At 29.6% G+C, this 23225-nt stretch overlaps 1 protein-coding gene and 1 long non-coding RNA gene across 2 annotated transcripts; one reads left to right on the top strand and one right to left on the bottom strand.

The window, feature by feature from the left end:
• The first annotated feature begins 606 nt into the window (after positions 1-606).
• On the top strand, positions 607-3953 carry LOC101252391 (ultraviolet-B receptor UVR8). The gene is made up of 7 exons (XM_004239113.3): positions 607-952; positions 1397-1437; positions 1570-1844; positions 1940-2289; positions 2380-2781; positions 2965-3352; positions 3468-3953. The coding sequence occupies exons 3-7, from the start codon at positions 1626-1628 to the stop codon at positions 3708-3710; spliced, it is 1602 nt and encodes a 533-aa protein (XP_004239161.2). The 5' UTR covers positions 607-952; positions 1397-1437; positions 1570-1625; the 3' UTR covers positions 3711-3953.
• Positions 3954-14219: 10266 nt separating this feature from the next.
• Positions 14220-22083, bottom strand: LOC138348389 (uncharacterized). Its single transcript, XR_011220991.1, has 4 exons — positions 21992-22083; positions 20951-21542; positions 19545-20830; positions 14220-19439 (listed from the first exon to the last, which is right to left on the bottom strand). It is a non-coding gene; the product is annotated as an uncharacterized lncRNA (long non-coding RNA).
• Positions 22084-23225: the final 1142 nt, after the last annotated feature.

Here is a 23225-nt window from a genome sequence, read left to right as displayed (position 1 = left end):
TATCTTTTCCATACTTTCTGTTTATATAGTTATGATATATTTCAGGGCCTTGTTCTGGTAGATAGTACTCAATTATGTTTAGAGGCATCATAATATTTTAGTATGAGTCTTACTGTCATTTAACGGCCATTTAAATTCCTTAACTTATATTTTATGTAAAGCATTTTATTTTACAAAACTTAACTCTATCAATACTTTAAAAAAAACTAATCTATGGAAAAAAAATATTTTTAATGTTTCGAAACAAATTAAAATATTTTTTTATTTTTTATTTTTTAAAGAAAAGTTTAAATAATTTTATTATTAATAATAAAATTAGGACTCTTCGATTTTGAAAATCTAAGTGATATTTTATAAAAAAAAAAAAAAAAAAAAAAAAAAAAGTGATATTTTATTTTTAAAGACATTGAGTCGCCCTTGCCTTAATATGAGTGTTGTATTGAAACTTAAACTCTATAACAATCCTAAGTATAATAGTAATTCCCATCCTCCAAGGTAAAATTACTAGTAGTGTAAAGAATTAGCCACAAGGTAACAAAAGAGAGGTGACGTGCCAAAAGCAACTAGCTAGCGTAGTTTGAGGGTACACAGCAATGATGGATATGCAATGTGTGGGTGTCACAAATATATTTAAGCAAAGGCCATCCAAGCCTCTAGCTTTGCCTTTAACACCTCATCATCCTCCCTTCGGTTCCCTTTATATATATATATATATGAATAAAAATTTCTCTCTTTGTTGAAAATTGAATTTCTTTCAAGAAACAACATCCCATCAAATCACCTATTTTTCTGCTTATATTGTTATCCAAAAAAGTAAAAATAAAAGTGGAAAAAAAAAATCTTTGATCAGTCTTTTTGATCTGATACCCACTTAGTTACTCATCTTGTTTGATCATAATTTTCTTGAAAAAATTCATATGGGTTTTGAGGAATCTTTGGGGCTCTTTCTCATGTAATAATTTTATGTTTTTTTCTTTTTCATTGGATCTTTTTTTATGATCAAAATGTACAGACTTTAAGAGTTACCCATCAAAATTCTCACTTGTGTGTTGATTTTGATGATGAATTGAACTTGTAGCTAGGATCATCTGATGATCTTTAGACCTTTAGCATAATAAAGATTGAAACTTTATTATGACAGATTGATGGATGATCAATTTTGTTCTGTGGGGTGGGGTGGAATAGGAATATCCTCTGTTGAAGAATTGTTATTTTGGTATCCTTGACGTTACAGTTATCTTTGGCTTTTTGTATCTGCAACCCTTGAGTTGGGTTTTCTTGTAGAATTTGTCTTTGTTGCTTGTTGCTGTAAATTACTGTTTTTTCTTGACTTTTTATGGTTTTGAATGCAAGTCCACCAATTTGTTGAGTGATGATGATTTTCTATTGTTTGTAGGTCTGAGGCTTGAAATTTTTGTGATCAGCTTCTAATTTAAGGTAAAACTTCAAGATTCTTGAATTGGTACTTGTTAAAAATGGAAACTTTTTGGTCGATGATTGTTGGAATGTGTTCAGAGAGTAATTTGGTTTTTCTATGTATGTGCATTTTTGGGTTTTTTTTTTTTATAGTGATTTAGAAATCCTCCCATTGCTTAATTTGGGCACTGCAGAAGCTAGCAGTGCCCATGGACGCCTCGACGAGTGGAACCTCGAGTGTTCAATACCATAACATTGCTGAACAACCTATTGCTGCTACTATTGTAAACTCAACATTTCAAAGACAAGTGAGGCACTGTTTTGGGAATGCGACTCCTGGTGAATTCCCATTGTCAGCTAACCCGTCTATCGTTCTTCATGTGCTTACTGGATGTAATTTAGATCCACAGGACCTGGCAACTCTAGAGGCAAGTGTTTCTTTACTTGGTGTTGTATATATTATGTCATTTATTTGGCTTAGAATTGATGGTGCTGCTCATTTCCTTTATAATGTGTTTTGCAGGCTACTTGCTCATTCTTTCGGCAGCCTGCAAACTTTGCACCCGATAATGAGCTCTCCTTAGCGGAGTTGGCAGCTCTTGATATGTGCCGAAAAAGAGCTATATTTAAGCCAATGACTCAGGAGCAATGTCATGATCTGAAGCAAAAATGTGGGGGCTCCTGGAAGCTTGTTCTAAGATTCCTGCTAGCTGGGGAAGCATGTTCCAGGCGCGAAAAATCACATGCAGTAGCTGGCCCTGGTCATAGTATTGCTGTGAGTTCAAAAGGAGTAGTGTACTCTTTCGGGTCTAACAGCTCAGGGCAGCTTGGAAATGGAACCACAGAAGAGGAATGGCGGCCTCACCCGATTAGGTTCCTAATTTTCGATATATATACCTCAAGTTGTATGGCTAAGTGAATTGAGAAACGCAGGGAGTTTAATAGAAGCTTTCTATTTTCCAGATCACTTCAAGGCGTTCGTGTTATTCAGGCAGCTGTAGGGGCTGGCAGGACTATGCTGATCAGTGACACTGGGAAGGTGTATGCATTTGGGAAAGAATCATTTGGCGAAGCTGAGTATGGTGTCCAAGGAAGTAAAGTAGTTACAACTCCTCAGCTGGTTGAATCTTTAAAAGACATCTTTGTTGTACAAGCTGCAATTGGGAATTTCTTCACTGCTGTATTATCAAGAGAAGGAAGGGTTTATACATTCTCTTGGGGAAATGAAACTAAACTTGGTCATCAAACTGAGCAAGCTGATCTGGAACCCCGTCCATTATTAGGCGCATTAGAGAATATTCCAGTGGTACAAATTGCAGCAGGATATTGCTACCTTCTTGCTCTGGCTTGTCAACCTAGTGGCATGTAAGTCATCTTTTAGAAAGTGTTACACTGATATACGCATGTTGATCACTCAATGTCCAACCTTAGCGAGCGATTATTTCAAATACTCTTACAAGAATCTGAATGTTTTCTCCTTAAGCATCATATTATGAGTACCATATCAATAAATGATTTCTTTGACGTGTTTTTTTTGGCCAACATCAGGTCTGTATATTCTGTTGGTTGTGGATTGGGTGGAAAGCTTGGCCATGGAACACGAACTGATGAAAAAGTCCCGAGGTTAATTGAACAATTTCAGACTTTGAATATTCAGCCTGCAGTTGTTGCAGCTGGGGCTTGGCATGCTGCTGTTGTTGGGAAAGATGGAAGGGTCTGTACATGGGGTTGGGGCCGTTATGGGTGCTTGGGTCACGGTAATGAAGATTGTGAATCAGCTCCTAAGGTAGTGGAAGCACTAAGCAACGTAAAGGCTGTTTATGTTGCTACAGGGGACTATACAACTTTTGTGGTTTCTGATGACGGAAATGTTTATTCATTTGGTTGTGGAGAATCGTCTAGTCTAGGACATAATACTGCTGCTGCTGAAGCACAGGTTTGGCCTTCTCATAATATTGTTTTTTCGTCCACAATGAGATGCGGAATATAGTTTTAGATGTCTGTTTGCCTTGCTTACTCACTGTTTATGGAATGACCCTTTGAAATTTCAGGGTAACAGGCACTCAAATGTTTTATTCCCTGAGGTTGTAACAACATTGAAGCAGCTGGATGAAAGAGTGGTGCAAATAAGTCTGACTAATTCAATATACTGGAATGCCCACACATTTGCATTGACAGAATCTGGTAAGCTATATGCATTTGGCGCGGGCGATAAGGGACAGCTAGGTGTGGAGCTCAGTGTCAACCAAACCGAAAGGGCAATACCAGAGCGGGTTGACATTGATCTCAGTTAAACATAGGCCATTATTATTCCTGCTCTTTCACATATTTATGCATTGCTAGTTTATCGTTCTCATTAACCTCATCGTGCATTATATCTGCTGTTCAATTTCCATCTGTAAATAGAAAACAAAACGATTGTGAAGAAGCATAGGTTTTTAGGATCTGCACAAGTTTAACCTCCTAAGAATTTGTTGGCTCTTGGCCACAAGCAAGTAAATAGTTGATACAATTTGTTAAGGTTGATTTTTCACTTATTTGCTCCTCATTTTAACCTTTCGATTCTATCTTTTTCTGGTAGATTGACAAAACGTAGTTACATGTATGTTCTAATGACTCATTCTGAACTCACGGACTTTAGATCCTAAGTTCGCCTCCAATGCACACTACAATCACTAGGATTATGCTGTAGATGCGTCGACATTGGCTTCGACGATTGAGAGGGTTGGGTTTGGAATGCTAGAGAAAATTTGTGAATTTATTTAGTAAGAAGGGGATTTTAACCATTTGATGTTTTTGTGCTCGCTCTTCTTTTGGGATGTATCTTGTTTTTCTAATTGTTATCCTCTTGTTTGGTTTTTTTTTTTTTGGTTGCATTTTCGACTTGGTACGGAGGATGGGATAAATAAGGATATCTCTTTCGTGATAGACTATTTAATCCCACCTTATTATGGGATAGTTATATCACCATTTTAGTACATATGGTGGGATAAAATGGTCCTAGAATTAGCTAATATCTCTCATCAAACATGGGAAAATTTAATTACAAAATGTATTCTTATATTAAGTATCAAACAATCTATTCATGTTATATGATGTCATCGGAGGTGAATTCGTGATTTAAAATCGATGGCTTCAACCCATAACATCCGTAACACTAAATTATTGGTTATGCTTTAACAATAATGAGTTTATATTAATGCTTGTTGATAATTTTATGAGTTTTTTTTAATAAAAAATTATGTTCTGCTTTGGAAGCATTGGATCTACCCCGGTATGCATGATGAACTTTAAAGTGGTAAATAAACGGTTTGACTATAGGTTTAAAGTATGAAACTTTTGAGTTTTTTAAGTAGTGATTTTGGAAATTTGAAGTTATGTTTGGACATGCATTTTACTTGGAAAAAAATTGAAATAGAGTGGAAGTCTTAAAAGACCCAAAAATTGGTCTAAGCTAGTTTTAATAACTTTAAAATTGAACCTTTGAATAATTAATTTTATGATCAAATAAAGTATTTGAAGATAGATTTTAAAAATTTAGCGAAGTAAAATTTATCAAGAGAAAATATAGTTTAAACTTTCAATTTCAATTGAGACAAAAGAGGTGAAGCGATTTCTGTTGGTATACCCTCTCTCAAATTATGTGATACATTTTTTTTCGTTATTTTTCAAAAGAAATGACTAAATTCCTTATTTGATGATATACACAATAACACTATCAATATTTTACATCTTTTTTAGTTAGCATCGAAAATAAATGAAAAAATTGTATGAAATAGCAAACATTTAATTCATATTAAATGCAATAACTATAGTTTACTTTATTTTGGATTCGCAGCTACTGTTCCACATAATTTGCTATCTATCTTTTTATATAAAGAGGCGAAAGCTATATTTGTATAAGGATATTTACAAATCAAAGTAGAATTTTCGTTCTTTTCTCTCCCAGTTACACGATTTCTTCCTAAATTCTCTCATACAAATTAGTTTCCTCTCAACCAAATTGTTTTTGAATTTTGAATTTTCATTCTTTTCTCTTTCCATTTACACAATTTTGTCCTAAATTCTCTCACCCAGATTAGTTTTCTTTCACCAACATTATTTTTGAACTTTGAATTGTCGTCATTACCATCTCGATTGTGCTATTAAAATTTCAATATCGTCAAACACATGTTGAAATCAACTTTATTTTTTTTCTTTGTATTTTGCTTAATAATTTTTAATTTTTTTCATGAATTTTCATATACATATACATAGTCAACTAATATAAACTATTATATATATTATATACACATTACACATATACATATCTATACAACTGAAAAGCACAACAAAAAGAACATATACATGTACAAATTACAACTAATACTATTTTTTATTTGCATATTGATTTCACATATACACTTATACAAAGAACACATATATATACAAATTACAGTTATATGTATATGTACATTGATGGACAAGCCTAACAAAAAACACATATACATATACAAATACATCTAATATGCAAACACAATTATCATAATTAAAAACGAACATGACTAGATACATATACAAATATAGAAAAAACTGAAACGTATTATATACAAACTATCCAGTTGTATAAATGAATTTATACAAAATTGATCAATTTATATATAAATTGAATGCATATAGAGAATTGTACAAATCAAAAGCTCCATAACAAACATAAAAAATTTACTATAAAGCACAATTATACAAATTATAGTTATAACATACAAATATAATTTTTGTGTTTGTTAAACCTAAAATTTAATAAAAATAATATTCAATTCCTTATTAGACTACACATGCAATAATAATAGGGAAACTTACATAAATATACTATAATGAAAAAATATTTACCATTTATAGCAATAGCATTTTTTTCACTTGATCATTTTTTATTCATTTATAATACAAGTTTAATACATATTACAAAAAACAACTTATTATTCACATATAATAGAAGTTTTAATGATGGATAATGTATTTATCACACATTTTAATACACTTGTAATATAATGTGAATAATTTTTTATCAAACAAACATAAGATATATTTCAAAAACAATTATAGTTCAAATATATTGCATACATAATTCATTTTTGATACATATTACAAATTTATCGCAGTATTGCTATAAATGTTAATAAACAAAATATATCGCTAAAATCAATAATTATTTTTAAAAATATATTAGTTCATGTTATTTTTCCATAATAATATCATTATTTTAGGTTTACTTATTTGGCAAAAAAAAATTATAGAAGAATACACATTTATTTTTAAAAAAGTTCATTTTATTTTAAGGGTCAATTTGGAATATAGTAGTCTTTTTTTATATTTTTTTATATTTGGTGTCAGAAAAATTATATTAGACAAATTATATCAAATAATAAAAATTAAAATTAAAAGTAAAAATTTAAGGAATCCCATAGTGTAATTCAATAATTACATTCTGTCCCGACAAATTTAGTATTTACAAAAAATCCCTTAAATTTGTAGTTCCGTGATACTTTAGACTGTAGTGATACATGGTAAATGATACATGGTAAGTTTAAACTGTTGAGAAAAAAAATGGGGAAAAAATGGTACAATTAATGTTGTTACTAAAACAGCTTAATTTTAAGGTAACAGATCATTAATCACCATAAAATCAGCACGTAATTGGATATTGATTTCAAATTTTGAAAATCAAAATTATATCATCTATTTTGAAAACATTTTTTATGAACAATCATGGCGGAAAGAAATTTAGTCGTCAGTGGAAACACAGATGTGGGTCCTCAATTGCAAGCTTCTTAAGCAAGGTTAGTCCCAAAAAAAAATCAGTTGTACAACTCGACAGTGAAACATTATTCGAAATTTAATTTTGCTCTACGAAATCTCAATTTTTTTTCCTTTAAGGTACGACCCTAGACAACCCAGCAGCAGGCAGGCAGCCTCCTGTTACTGTAAATTTTTTGCTTTGTAGGTGGCGCACATCAATTTTTGTTTTCTTATGTGTATTGATCTACCCAGAATACAAGTATTTGTCATAGTAAGCCATAAGTTGAGGAAAAGGTTTGAACTAATTGAAAGAGCAAAAAGAAGAGGACAATATATATAAATGCATATTTACTCGTTAGTTTCTGCTTTTGTTGTATTGTATTACTTTTTTCATAATCTGGGAAACTGCTACTGCAATTAAAAACAAAAAGTAACAAAACTAAAAAAAACATAATTATTTTTCACTCATGCTCCTCTTGTCATTGGATCTCTCCTATTCCTAAGTCCTAACAACATAAAATAAAAGAATCTTGGAAACAAAAATCATTGTCATCTCCCCACTTGGCGTTACTCATTTGGTCTTTACTTCATCCTGCAAATACATTGACAAACGACAACGTACATGTATCAGTGAATCAACTAAAACATTATAACATGTGATTCATATCTAATACATGTATCAGAAACATCGACTATAATATACACACTGATTCCATATGTATCATCAAGTACAATGGATGACGCATTTATTAAACTTAGTGAATGATACATTATAACAATTTTCAAAACATGTATCAGTACATCAAGTAAACAACTAATACCTTACTGATACATGATATCAGTTTTCAGAAATTCATACTACACGCAAAACATGTGATACATATCTACTACATGTATCAGTGCATTGACTAAACACTGTACACACTGATTCTATATGTATCATCAAGCACAGTTGATGATGCATTTACTAAACTTATTGAATGATACATTATAACAATTTTCAAAACTTCATGATACATATAAAATATTATGATACACAACAAATTCATGTATCAATTCACCATCTAAAACACTATACACGCTTATTCAAATGTATCAGCAAGCACACTTGATTCCTTAAAATTTTTTACTAATTTTAACAACAGTTTTAAGTACCAAAATACTAACCCGAGACAATTTTAATTCCTTAAAATTTTTACTAATATCATATATCCTTCTATTAATTGACGGATCCATTACTATGATATAATTAACAAAAATAAAAAAGAGAAGAATATACGAATTGATGATGGATTAACTATAAAAAAAGGTCTGGTTCTTACGATTCAAGATTAGGAAGAAATAGTCGAATATGGATTAAGAATAAAAAAAAGAAAATAAAAAAATATGCTGGGTTGAGAAGATTCAAAATTATGAAGAAATAGTCGAATGAAGACGATTAAGGAAAAAAATAAGTGAAAGTTGACTTTGGTAAGAACAAAACGGTAGAATGCATGGGAAGTTACCCTGCTTCCTAATTTTTTGAATTTTGAAATTCAAAATTTCAAAATTTGTTCTTTTATTTAAATTTAATTAAATTTAATAATTCAAAATCAAAAAACTGATTAAAAGGTTGAGTGTTTAAATGGATAAAATTTAAAATTCAAAAACTGATTTAAGAGGTTGAGTGTTTTAATGGAGAAAAAATAGGCATTAAAATTGGAAAATGTGTATTATAGGAGAGAGAGTGTAATGTATCTAAAAACTTAAACTAAAATTAAAAAAAAGGGAATTATGTAATATTTAAAAAAAGAAGGGAAAATTAGAGAATATAAAACTTATAGTTGTGTATTTAAGTTATTTTTACAAATTAAAAAGGTAAATTTTAATGGAAAAAGTATCAAATATATGTGTTGGTAGGAAATAGACAAATATGTATGAAATAATCGAAGTTTTTGATAAGTTAGATCTAGACATCAGTTATTTAGTAAAACTTCACTAAACTAATATAACTTATGAAATATTATTAATTCATAGAGATACTATTTAATCAATAAATTAATATTTACTAATTTAGAGAGTGTTATGAGATGCATTGAAGGGTTTAATTTTGATTAAATTAAAATCATTGTATTTTATTAATTTATGTACCTTATTAATATATGTATCATATTTATTGTATTCACATAAAATAAATTTAGCGTATACAAAGTACAATGAAATATAAATTTTAAAAATCACATAGTGTAAGAGTAAATTACATCATATCCCTACTCTTTTTCTTATTACATAAATCTCATATTTGTAAAGATATTCGGATACATAACTAATTGAGCGGATACATTATTTTGATACATCAACTACGTCTGTTAAACGTGATAAGGGAAGAAATTTCAAAATTAAATTTAGATCTCATGATTGACGCTTTTTCAGTTTCACATTATCATCAATTATTCACTCACAGATCATACCAGATCTAAAACAATTAAAAATTGAAAATTCAAATTTCTTCTCCCTATTCTTCATTTAACCAATTTTAATAACAAAAATAGATTAATATTCAGCTTAGTTTTCTTTTTTCTTCAAGAAAGATGACGACGACGGTTAATGGCCGAATGGGAAGGCAATATTTGTAGTTCAACGATTGAGGTGCAACTATGGCTAATAGAGTGTCTGTATTAGTGACAATATAAAATTAAGATTACAAATATTAGATGATGATTATTGTAGTAGTAGTTCATTCAGTAGCCGATAATTTCATAAAATACATAATGAATATTTCGAGATTGCTAGAGCATTTAAAAATCTGAGAATTTAGTTATAAATGATACAAGAGTGAAGAAGTCGTTGTTGGTGAAAATATTCCATTCATCAACTTAGTTTCAGCCATCACCGCAGAATTGAACATTCATGCATTAAGAAAAAAAATTTAGATTCGATACATGGTATAAAGTAATTCTTCTCCATTAATTATTAGGAATGTTATGTGAGTAAGTTGGTACATTTAAGTAAAGAACAATGAGGTTGGATACTTCACTTGGAAATCTAATACATTACGTTGTTTCTACATCAGAAGAAATTGTCTGTATCGAAGGTTAAAAAAATACTAAAAACTCTTTATATGAATATGTAGGTTATGATTCATTACTCCGTTAGTAGTAAACAAAGAGTGTGTATAGTAATTTCGTGAGTTATGGTGTGATCATTATTTTGTATCTGATACATGTAACAAAACGGATTAACAATTGAGTTATGTCAGATGTATGTAAATGACTGTTTCATACAAAATGTATCAGGTTAATATTGTGTATTTGATAGACAATGTTAATATGTAACAAATAAAAATAAGATGTATAAAGCAATTGTAGTAAGTAAGAAAAATGTGAATGATACATTACTTTTTTTTTCATCTTTATGTGTCAATGGTGTATCTGATAGATAATTTGTAAAATATTGTGTTTTTAAAAAATAAATTTGAATGTAGCGCATTCTAATAGAGAGTTTATGTGTATATGATACATAAGTGTTTACTCTATATACATTATTGGGACTTATATATATCGTATCATATACGTTATGTCATAACTAATGAGTTCTTTGTAATGACATTTGAATCAAAAGAGTTATAAATATAATACTTGTCTTTATAACATTTAATTATATAATGTGAATGTTTTAAGTATCAGATAATGTGTTGTGTATCATCACTATGTTTAAATGCAAAATATAAAATTACATTATATAATTAAAAATAAATATTTTCAAATTCGGACATAATATGGAACAATTTTAGAATAACACTCTTAAACTTAAGTAAGATTGTCTTAAACAAAAACAATCAAAGGGTATTTATTCGTTGATACATAATCACTATTCAATATTAACCAAATCATCTTGTCGTTGTGGAGTAAAGTGACCCTTGAGCTTTGGAGCATCTTTTTCGTCAAAATAGTGTGACTAAGCCTTTTCAATAATGTATCTCCGTAATAATGCTTCATATATTGTGTGAAGATAATCAACTCGAAAATCATTTGATGGGATGTCGATTTCATTACTAAGGAGCTCAACAAAAATAGTTATAAAAAAAGCAAATCATCATGAGAAACATGTCAAGTTAATCATATGATACATAATTGTATCTACAAAGTATCTTAATGTTTAGCTCATACATAATGATAAAAAAGAGTAACTAATGCTCAATACAAATTGATGATCTATAAAATCTAACATATATTTATATTTGATACTAAATGCTCACTAGTTAAACATAAAACAAAAATTGTCCATCACTTTAACATTATACGAATAATGAATTACAGTTAAATTAGTAACTTGCAATGTATCTTGTGTGTGTATTTAGTACATTTTAGTAAAGTTTGTATATTTGATACACACTCTATTAGTGTAGATTTCCAATGATACAACAATGAACATTATTTTTGTATCAATAACTTCACATAATTACAACAATTCCACACATGATACATAAATGTCCACTACTATTTAACATTACTTTTGTATCAATAATTTCAGAAAATTATAACTCCTCAAATAATGAATAAAATTAGTATAATTTGCATAAATCTTATAGTAAGATCCTAACTTACATCTTATCAATTAATTTGATACACGATTCTTTGTCTATAGAATAATAGAATTTATGTATTAAGTATATTTATTGAGTAATTTGTACATACACAGTCTTCTAATTTAAACAAGTCTAAACAAAAATAAAATTCTACAGATACATAACAACAATTGATACATTATACAATTTGAATACGATATATTTAGCATGATTAAATTGTAATGTATCATAATGTTGAAAAGAAAACATTATACATTAATTTAAGAAAATAAAAATAACTAGATACTTTAAAAATCTTATTAATTCACATGTATATTAAAAAATAAATAAGAAAAAATTGAGAAAAAAAACTCAACGATCAGATCTGCTTCTCCTTCTCCTTCTTCTTCTCAACATATCGATAATGAATCAGATTGTTAGTGCATTTGTGGTAGTCCATTGGATACACAATAAAAACCTTGTCAATATATTGTCATAACAAGTCTACCAACAACGACTTTTTGGAGCAGAACGAGATGAACCTCAAGATCTCATATTAGTATTAGAAGAATTTAGTTGAGTAACCCTAATACTAAATGAAGGGGCCTAACCAATATGCATTAGCAAAAAATCAAGAAAAAAATGAAAGAATACAACAATGGAGAAGACAAAACTCTCCCTATTAACAAGTTTTTTAAAATTGATTGACTTGAGAGAGAGAATCCTTTAGAAAATCAAATTAACTTGAAAGTTATAACTGCTGAGAATATAGAGTGAATTTAGGGAGAGAAAAGAGGATGAAAAGGGGAGAGTAAACGTGAATTTTGGCGGATTGATCTTATGTATCTGAAATTTTTAAGAATTAAGAGAAATAAGGGATTTAAGAAATATTTTTAAAAGGTAAGAAAAATGGAGAATAAAATAAGTAAAGTTGAGTATATAAGTAATTTATCCAAAATTGAACCCAACTAGAAGTAGCCCGCCCAACCCGTCCATATTTTTAAGGATTGAGCTTATGATGATTTTTATTGTGTTCAATATCAACTCATTCAATCATTAACCCATTTAAGAGAATTCTCAATTGAGGTCAATTTAATCTTCTATTTCAATCTGTTTTATGATTCTTTAGTTGTGTTGATATAATGTATGTTCCTATATTAAAGATATGAATTACTATCTTATTTTATATCTTCTAGAATTTATCGTTCATTTGAAACTTCTTTTTTAAAATTTTTTTATGTGTGTGTGCGTGTGCGTGTGCATGTGCGTGCGCGTGTGCGCGTGCGCGTGTGTGCATGCGTGTGTGTGTATGCGTGTGCGTGTGCGCGTGCGCGTGCGCGTGCGCGTGCGTGTGCGTGTGCGTGTGCGTGCGTGCATGCGTGCGTGCGTGCGTGCGTGTGTGTGTGTGTCCACCACCTATTATATAACCAATAGTATAAAAACCTTTTTTTTAATTTTGTATATAATTTTACAAAACAATATTCTCTCTCCTATTCATATTCCAACTTTTTCTCCTACAATTAATACTTCTATCCGATTTGAATTTCAAATTGTCCAAAATTCAATTACTCCTTCCCGAAGTTGAACTCAATATTCGTAAGTTTTATCTATTGTGTTTCAGATGTTTTTTCATATTTTTTTTTATGAAATAATCGATTGTTTGTTCATATTTGATCTCAAATTAGTCACACAATGAATGAATCATCTTCATCTATGAGGATTACCAAAGGTATTCCATTGCATGTCAAATTTGTTGATAATATAACATCGTTTTCAATGGGTTTAACTCAAGATTTTGGGGTTGATGTAGGGTCTATGGTAAAATCAAAACAAGTTCAACATGAACAAACAATGGAAGAATTGAGATCAAAGAAAAAAATGACCCTACGGCAGTTCAAGAAGTTATGATTGTAATTTGTATATTTTAGTAGTTATATATAAATTATTGAAGTTAGTATATATTAAGTTTATATATTATTAGAGTATATAAAAAGTCATTTAGACACTTGTATATAATGTCATGTTTAACTAATATATTCATGTACACATATCAATGTACAAAAAAGGAAAGTTTATATACATATACAAAAATTAATCTATACATGACTTCTTTAAATTGATTTTGTTTGTATATATATACCCTGTTCATATCATGTTTTTTTAGGAAGTCAGATTTATTTGCAAGAACCGTGAAAAAATGACAATTCACATGCAATGTTATACGCAAATCAATACATTGAATGAGCTTCAGAATAAACTGCCTCCAAATCAATATAATTGTATATGTACATCATCGTGTTTTGCACAGTTAACAACAATGATACGATGTCACGTGCAAGCACAATTGTTTAGATGCTTTATGTTGAGGGAGTTGGAAGGTAGTTCTGTCAATGAAATATTTTTTTATATAAATGGCACAAAGCTTCGATTCACAATAAGGGAGTTTGCAATTATTTATGGTTTGAGTTGTTCTGATAATGGTGTTGACTTCTACTTTGATACTGATCAACCCAATAGAATCATCGCTGAGTATTTTTTAGAAAATTCTCCTGTCACTAAAGCTCGATTGGCTGAAGCTTTTAAAGCAAAGGTATGGGGTGACAATCAGGAAGATGCATACAAGTATGAGATTCTATATTATATACATGAATTTTCTCATGTCCGCAGAACCCACTACAATAACAATAGATAGGTTGGACTTTGATCTGGTTGAAACAGGTAGATTTATGGATTATCCGTGGGGTTGGAAGGCTTTTAATGAACTTGTCAAATCCATCAATAACAAGATAAAGCCAACTGGACAAAACTCCAGAATTCAGGGCTTTCCCCTTCCAATGCAAGTTTGGTTCTATGAATGTTGCTCATATGTTGATGACAAGATTGTTGTCAAGGTTTCTAGTCACATTGCTCGGATTATCAATTGGGTGACTAAGAACGACCATCCTCGATTTGACTATTTCATGAAAACAATCTTTAAAGATGCAAATAATCGGGTATGCATTTTCTTACTACAATTTGTATATTACATTTTGATTATATTGACTTATAATTTTTAATGATTATGCATATTAAGTTCAGAAATATTGAACTAACAACGATGAAAATTAAAATCCTCCAACTTCCACCATTGACAGACCAATCAATTTCTCAGGTCCCGCAGATTGAGTGTTCTGATCACAATAAAGTTACAAATTCGGATGATGATTTTCAAAATCCGCCTATTATAACAAGCAGAAAATGAAAAGAAAAAATTATTGAATGTTCTTCTCCGATTAGGAAAAAGAAAAAGCAATCTGTTACAGTTATCTCTATCAACAAATCTTCAACAAAAGCAATTAAGACATATATACGAAGATCAATGCGGTGCAAAGCCACACGATCACAGTCCATCAATATCAACGATGTTGACAAACACAGTGATGTAGGTACGTCACACAACAATAAACATGGAGAGCAGAAAGGTGTACAAGACAGAACACAAATGGGGCAAAGCAAGAAGTCAACATGCATTACCATTTCGCGTGATGAATTTGAAGCATTCAAAAAATTGGTAATCAATTATTATATAAATATATGTTAGTTGCGAAGATTATATACAAGTATTAATAACATATGCACGTTATTCATATAGGTCAAGAACGATTTCGCTGATTTGAGAAAAATTATTGAAGACAACTTCAAAACAGTGTTGAAAGCCATAAATTCCAAGTAATTAGATGTATAAATTTTCAGTTTTAATTATTTATATACAACATAATATATATACATTCTAATGAATAAAGTTGTATAATCATTTTCAGGTTAACGTCGTTGATGATGATCAAGAATCACCCATCGAAGATTTTCATCACCAGCCCACGTACTCTCCACATGAATCCCAAAGTCAATCTAGAAAATTGACAGATCAAGAGGTAATAATTGTATATATTTATACATTAATTCATTTATACTCATATTGAAATGAAATTAATTGTATATATGTAAATTCAAGGTTTTTTAATTTTTGTAGGTATAAAATAAATATGAATTATATACTAATATAGCTCAAATTAGGATAAATCAGCATATTACTTATTTGTATATAGAATATATTACAACATATTTTTGTATATTGTGTATATTTTCAGGATACTGTTGAAGATGTCATGCAAGAAACGCATATCACTCGTGTTCATCAGTCAAACACCAACTCTTCACAGTTAGGTGCACAAAAAAAGCTGATAGGTCATTCAAGTGAATTAAAAGATCATGAGGTATTCGTAAATGATTATATACATTTCAAAATTTAGTATATTGGTATATAATGAATTTGTTAGATATTTAAGTTATTCTTTTCTGTTAAGCTGGGAGATAACTTGAAAGATCTAAACCCGATTTTTGCACTGTTGGATCTAGTTGATTTGGTTGATAATTTGAATGATCTAAGTGGTACTGCCTCACAAGATCAATTATTGTTGTACGTTACTGTGGATGCCCAGCAAAATGCCCAAAGGGAAACTGAAAGTAGCTCAATCAGTCAGGTACATAATTACATATACAATGTTGCATCTAATGAGCGTATTGCAGATCCAGAGGAGTCTATTATAGTTGCAGCGCCTATACGAATGGTATACATGCCTGATTCAAATCAGGAAACAACTATAACTGAATCACGGGATGAATTGTCAGACCATCTTCTTCCAAGCGTGAACACACTGCAAAATATTGTATTGCAAAAACAAGTTGAAACTAAAGTAACAATGCCAGTTGTTAGGCCAAGACGCCCAGGTCCATTCAACATATCTCCATACAAGACTTCATTCGGGCCGGATGCTGGTATGCAACAATTATTTATGTTTACATTATCATAAATAAGCATATTGTATATATGATGTAAATATTTGTATGCATAACTTTTCAGGTAGTTCGTCCCGACAACCAGTTGTTTTTTATATGAAACTTCCATTTGTTTTATTGTCTGATAAGGAAGAGTCCGATTTGTTTTCAAAAAGTAACATATTTATTTATATTATATACACTTGTATTTTTAAACGTTTGTTTTGTGTAGTTATTTTGTATTGTTTATATTAGGAACTATGCGGAGGATCGCTACAGAAAGGAAAGGCAACATTACCACAATTGTTTAATTTTGGTGTAGCGACAATTGACAATAAGAATTGGTTCTACAATATCGAATTTGAGTGCCAGTTGATTGATAACTCGGTATTCGATTTTTATTTATTAAAACTGTATAAATTATATGAAATTATATAATGTATAACTTATAATATTATTACTCATTATATCACAGCACATAGATGTCATATTCTACTATATAAGGAAAAATGTCAAATACTCCAACAGTAGCACATTATGTTGCAATTTCAACTCTGTTTTTCTAAATGCTTTGAATGCATATTATGGAATAAAAGGTGACCTTTCAAAGGAAGTGTTAGACGAGATGATTAATGATTACATTAATGGATACAAGATGCCAGCGTATGCACCATGGCACACAGTAGATGATGTATTCATCTCAGTTAACTTAGAAGGGAGGTTGCATTGGATTCTGATTGTCATATCTTTCAATGATCGATGCATCAAGGTGTATGATTCAATCAACAATTCTCTTCACCACTCATTTGTTGTTAATCACATCAAGAAGTATGCACAGATTATACCAATGTATCTTGTAAAGTATGATTTCTATCTGAAGAAAGGTTTGGATATTGCAAGTCACATATCGATATGAAGGTCATACCGTGTACGATTCCTTTGAAATTGTATATCTGGAAGACCTTCCCCAACAACCAGCTGCTAGTTTGTAAGTTCACGTTTCATTAAGTTTATATTTTATTGAATATAGTTACACTTTAACTAGTATAATAACATTTGAAGTTCTTTTGCGTATAATTTTTTTACGGATTGTGGAGTATATGTTGCGTCATACGCGGAGTTTTTGAGTGAGAGAAAAGACATTCAAACAAATTTAGACCTTGAAGAAGTTCGTATTAGATACGGTGCATTGTTGTAGAATTACGGCATTCAAAAGCTACAATCTGGAGCTGTTAGTGATAGTGAAGCACCTTTAAAACCAGTCAGGAATTGCACAGAAAACAACAGTACTGAAAGGATTACAATCCAGTAGCTTTTTACCATAGTCGAAACATGGTTTAGTTGACAGTTTAAATATTTGGTTTAAATTAATAATTTTGCACTAACTTTTGTTCTAACTAACTAGTAATATCATTTTGCTTGTTTTGAATTATCATATAAGTGTTATATAAATATATGACACTATCTTTTTTAATTCTACAAGGCATTTGATATTACATTTAATAATGATAGATATGACAATTTATATATTATTGTTATTTTGTATAACGTATTATATAAATAAATATATACATATACAATTTAATTGTAAAAAACTCATTTTAAAACTCAATTTATTTTCTTACATATATATATATGCACAGTTTTCTATACAAATTAATGCAATTACTATATTTTAGGCTAATAAGGTTTTTTTTTATAAGATCTAGTTGTTTACTGTTGAACATTTTATCATGTTGAGTATATATATACAAATTGAAATTACGAATTTGTTTAACAAAGATATATGTTGGTCCAAATTATTCATTGTATATAGTATATACTCACACTTATTCATTGTATATAGTATATACTCTATCTTTTTTAATTGCACATTTATATATTAGTGTTATTTTGTATAACATATTATATAAATAAATATATACATATACAGTTTAATTGAATAAAAACTCATTTTAAAACTCAATGTTTTTTATTCTTACATATATATGTGCACAATTTTTCTATACAAATTAATGCAATTACTGTATTTTAGGCTAGTAATGTTTTATTTTTATAAGATCTAGTTGTTTACTGTTGAAAATTTTATCATGTTGAGAATATATATACAAATTGAATTTACGAATTTGTATAACAAAGATATATGTTGTTCAAATTATTCATTGTATATAGTATATACTCACACTTATTGTGTATAATAGTTACTTCAAATAATTTGTTACACTTATCTGTCACTATCTATTCATTTGTATGTACTGTTTGTTTATAAAAAAGATTTTATTATAGGTTAAACAACACACACATTAATGTACAATACATAACAAAATTACGACGTAGTTTAAGTCATTTAAGTATACAAAAATCAAGAATTCAATTAAGTCATAAATTACAATATAGATGCATAAAGTTTCAATTCAAATTTAATGAGGAAAAAACAATTCAACCTTAAACATATTGTGGCTTATTCCTACATGAACGCCTATTGTGACATGCCATTCCACACGTGCTACATTTATTTTTCCCTTTAATCCTCGATAATTCTCTTGTTGTTTTTTTCGAGGCTTACCCTTTGGCTTGCCATGGGGTCGTTTAAATTTTGGAGGTAATATTTCATCAGCAATAACGCTATCCGGAATCAACTATGTCTTTACATCCAGTAAAGGATGTATAGGCATATTATATGTCTTCAACATTGTCTTTGATTTGTATAAATCAGAGCAATATTCATCTAGTGGTAGACTCTTCCATTCAATACGGCCCAAGCATGTTCACAAGATATTTCCTCGTACTGAAATCTTCCACAGGTGCAAGTTTTTTATTTCAGACAGACTACAAAAAATCTCCCATCATCATTAACATTGTGCACATATTCCATTGACGGTACAACCTGCTCATTTATAAAAACAATTAAAAAAATCAATGCATACTAATATATTATATACAATTAAATATTTACACATTTCTAATTATACAATTATTCTAAATATATTACCGTCATTCTTGTGCTCATTGCTTCATTTTCTGCTAGTATGTCATAGTATTTTCCAGTCAATGATGTGAATGTGCAGGTTGCCTCCTTCTTATAGTCATGATTCCACCTTTCAAATAAAAGCCTTACCTCTTCGAGAAATTCAAAAATAGGCAATTCTCTCGCTGAAACAAGTGCGGCATTTATACTTTCAGCAATATTTGATGTCATGTGCCATCCTCTATGTACTAATTGCATAACACTAAGCCCATTTTTCATATCTAGCTAACTCCAAATACTCTCACTCTTATATCTTCCTTTTCTACAATATCCATTCACATATCAAATTAATTCTTTGTGTAAGCTTTTGCCATTGTATAGAATACACCAGATAACTTCTCATGAGATTTTCTAAACTTTTTCTGAACATTATTCCATAAATGCCACATACAAGCATAGTGTGGTACATTAGTGTATACATTTGTAACAGCCTTTATAATGCTCTCATTTCTATCAGACACAACATACATGTTACTCTTCTCACCGTATACTTCTTTAAGTTGCTCAAAAAATCAAGTCTAGGCAGCATCTTTTTCTGAATCAATAATGTCATATGCAAGTGGAAATACATGTCCTTCAATAATATCAAAATCATATATTTAAATGTACATATACAAAAGATTCATGCATATACATATACATTATTACACACACACACACACACACACACACACACATATATATATATATGTATATACCTGCACCATCTGTCGTGCTTGCTGCAACAAATGTCCCACTATATGGACCTCCCATATGACTACCATCCACCACGACTATTGGTCTACAATGATTGAATCCTTGTATAAATGTATTCAATGCAACAAATAGATACAAGAACTCATTATTTATACTCTTTTTCATACGTATATGAGACCCCGGGTAAGTGATATCCATCATATACAAATACGCAGGTAACTTTGCATATGATCCAGCTGGTGTACCCCTCAAAGATTTCAACGCTTTCTCCCTGACCCTCCAAGCCATCATATAGTTAACATCAAACTCCTAGATCAATCTTAACATCTTTTTTTATATCAACATGTGTATATTTACGCTTATGATCTACAAATTTAGGTTTCACAATCCCTCCAATCAAATTGCTAGTTACATGTCTTTGCGAATAAACTCTAGCTTTTAAAGGACATGTATGCTTTCTGTTGAATGCTCGAATTCTGAACATTCCAGATTTGTTGATATTAGAGGCCTTCATTAACCATTCACATCCTTTAGAATAACATTCCATAGTGTAACTGCATTATATTTTTTCATAACATTTAATTAATCAATTCATATAGTATACAAATTTAGTTTGCACTATGCAATAAAAACATTTATACAATTTAAAAGACACTATTTGAGAGGCACAATACCTTGATGAATTTGACCGAGTAGTTTTATACTGAAATCTCTCTTTAATCGCACATCTTTCCATGACTGCTTTCAAAATTGATCTTTCCTTATATACTTGATCAACCTCAACATGCTTGTTAGATTCATCTGAAATCACCCAGTTGTATCAATCGATACAAATGCAACATTTGTTTCCTCCGATTCAACAACAATCATACCATGACAATCATTTTCTGCAACAGTTGCCAACACCCCCATCTCTCCATATGATATACCTTGACACTGAGAAATCTATTTAGCACATGAATCCAAAATAGTTATACAAATAGGAAATTTGTTAAAATCAATGTTGGCCTTTTTAAGCATTACGTACACCCTGACACCCATGTCATTGTGTATAACCATTCGTTTATTGCTTTCTTCAACCTTGTACGCAATCTTCAAAGTCTTATTATTCATATCAACACCAATCTATTTGGCAATAGTAGTATAAAACTCAAGAAACGTTGAATGTTCCTTAAAAACTACTCCCTCTATAGTATAATCAATGTAACTATTTGTATCGTCCCATTTTCCAGAATGCATAACCAGAATAGCCAATGAGCCCATTATCTGTACAATTATAAAAAAAAAGTTTAAATCATTAAAAGAGATCATATATACAATTAATACAACACGATTATACAATCAAATTACAGAATTGGTTTTATACTGTTATTCAATTTAATATACAAATATTACATCCAAAAAAATATATAATTGTATCAAAGGTAAAACACTTACTTTTTGGATATATACAATTATCACCAACGATTACCTGTATTCGCTTACACTAAAAACGTATATAATTGTATATTATGAATACTACATCAACAAAACGTATATAATTGTATATTACGAAATTTCAGCTTAAAACAATCATCTTTTGAAATCCATTTTTTTTAAAAAAAAATTACGACACCACAATAATGAACGCAAATAAATCAAAATTTGTAAATCCAATAGAACATTGTATAATTATTGCAATAATAAACATGAATTTTCAACCAAGGAAAACTTACCTGCATTCGATTACAAAGAAAAAATAAAAAAAGTTGTTGAACTTCGGTTTCATAAACAGCAAAAAAAAAATTATCTTTTGTTTCAATTGTTGTATAATTCTTTTTTTTTTTTGAAAAAAAAATATGAATTTGAACGTTTTGCTTAAAAAAGGGACATTTACCTAAAATTATGGCATTATCTAAATTTATTGTTAGCATATTTAACGCTTCAGTTACAAACCACTTTTTAAAATAAAATTGTATAAATAAAAAAAAACTTATATACAAAATTAAAGATACCTAAAATAACTAAACTATACCTATAGGATGTAATTAGGTAAACTATACTCATATAATGTTATTTAATCAATTAAATTTGCCATATATGAAATTTTCCCTATATATTATCTGTTATCAAAATCAGTGATTATTTCATTAGCCCAAATTGAAATAGAATTTTTTTCCCCATAATTACACAATTTTGACAGGTTGAAAGACTACATTTGGAGGCCCAAAATGGAGAGCACCTGCTCAACCATGAATTGGACTTTGGAGATAATAATTGTTGGATTAACTTGGAAGCCCAAAATGGAGGGTTCTAAAATCCATTAGTAAAAAGCACAAGAAGTTATGTCTATAACATAGTGACACCAGAATAACAAACTATTATTCTAGGCATAAGTTTATATATAAATATCACAATATTTCATAAATTATATCGTAGAAGGTATAACAAGTTATGTTTATGCAAGTGGACAATATCATCCCACAAGTTATAGGCATAACGAATAGTTGATCTTATCAATTTTTAATTTTGAAAACATCTTTTTGAATAAGCAAACTGTTATAGAAATTGTTAATGTTATGTTGTACGCCATATATGCATTTGAAAATAATAAAATATTATCTTTTATTTGTGTCATTTTTCTTTAACATTTTTAATTTGAAATAAATTTAAAAATATTAATATCTGAATGATTTATGTTTAAAAAACCTTCATGAATGATTTATGTTTTAAGAAACCTTCATGATTAAGACAATATTTTTTCATGTTCTTTATCACACAATGAGTCAATATTTTTTATCATTAAATGATAATAAATTATTCATATGTTTCACGTTATTCAAATCTAGTTTTGAAATTATACTTGCATTTGTGCACTCAGTCCATAAAATATATGAAAATTCATTTTCGTAAGTATGTGACATTTTAAAAAGACAATATATAAAATGCCATTTAATTTAGTCAATGTTC

The sequence above is a fragment of the Solanum lycopersicum genome, chromosome 5 (genome assembly GCF_036512215.1).
Source record: "Solanum lycopersicum chromosome 5, SLM_r2.1".
NCBI classification, from domain to species: domain Eukaryota; kingdom Viridiplantae; phylum Streptophyta; class Magnoliopsida; order Solanales; family Solanaceae; genus Solanum; species Solanum lycopersicum.
This window is presented reverse-complemented; position numbering and strand designations above follow the sequence as displayed.

What these genes read in the sequence shown, in the direction of transcription:
- LOC101252391 (XM_004239113.3), top strand. Translation starts at nt 1,626, where the DNA reads ATGGACGCCTCGACGAGTGGAACCTCGAGTGTTCAATACCATAACATT. An exon ending in TGGCGGCCTCACCCGATTAG is followed by an intron (nt 2,290 to 2,379) that starts GTTCCTAATTTT and finishes TCTATTTTCCAG; the next exon opens with ATCACTTCAAGGCGTTCGTG. An exon ending in CTGCTGCTGCTGAAGCACAG is followed by an intron (nt 3,353 to 3,467) that starts GTTTGGCCTTCT and finishes TTGAAATTTCAG; the next exon opens with GGTAACAGGCACTCAAATGT.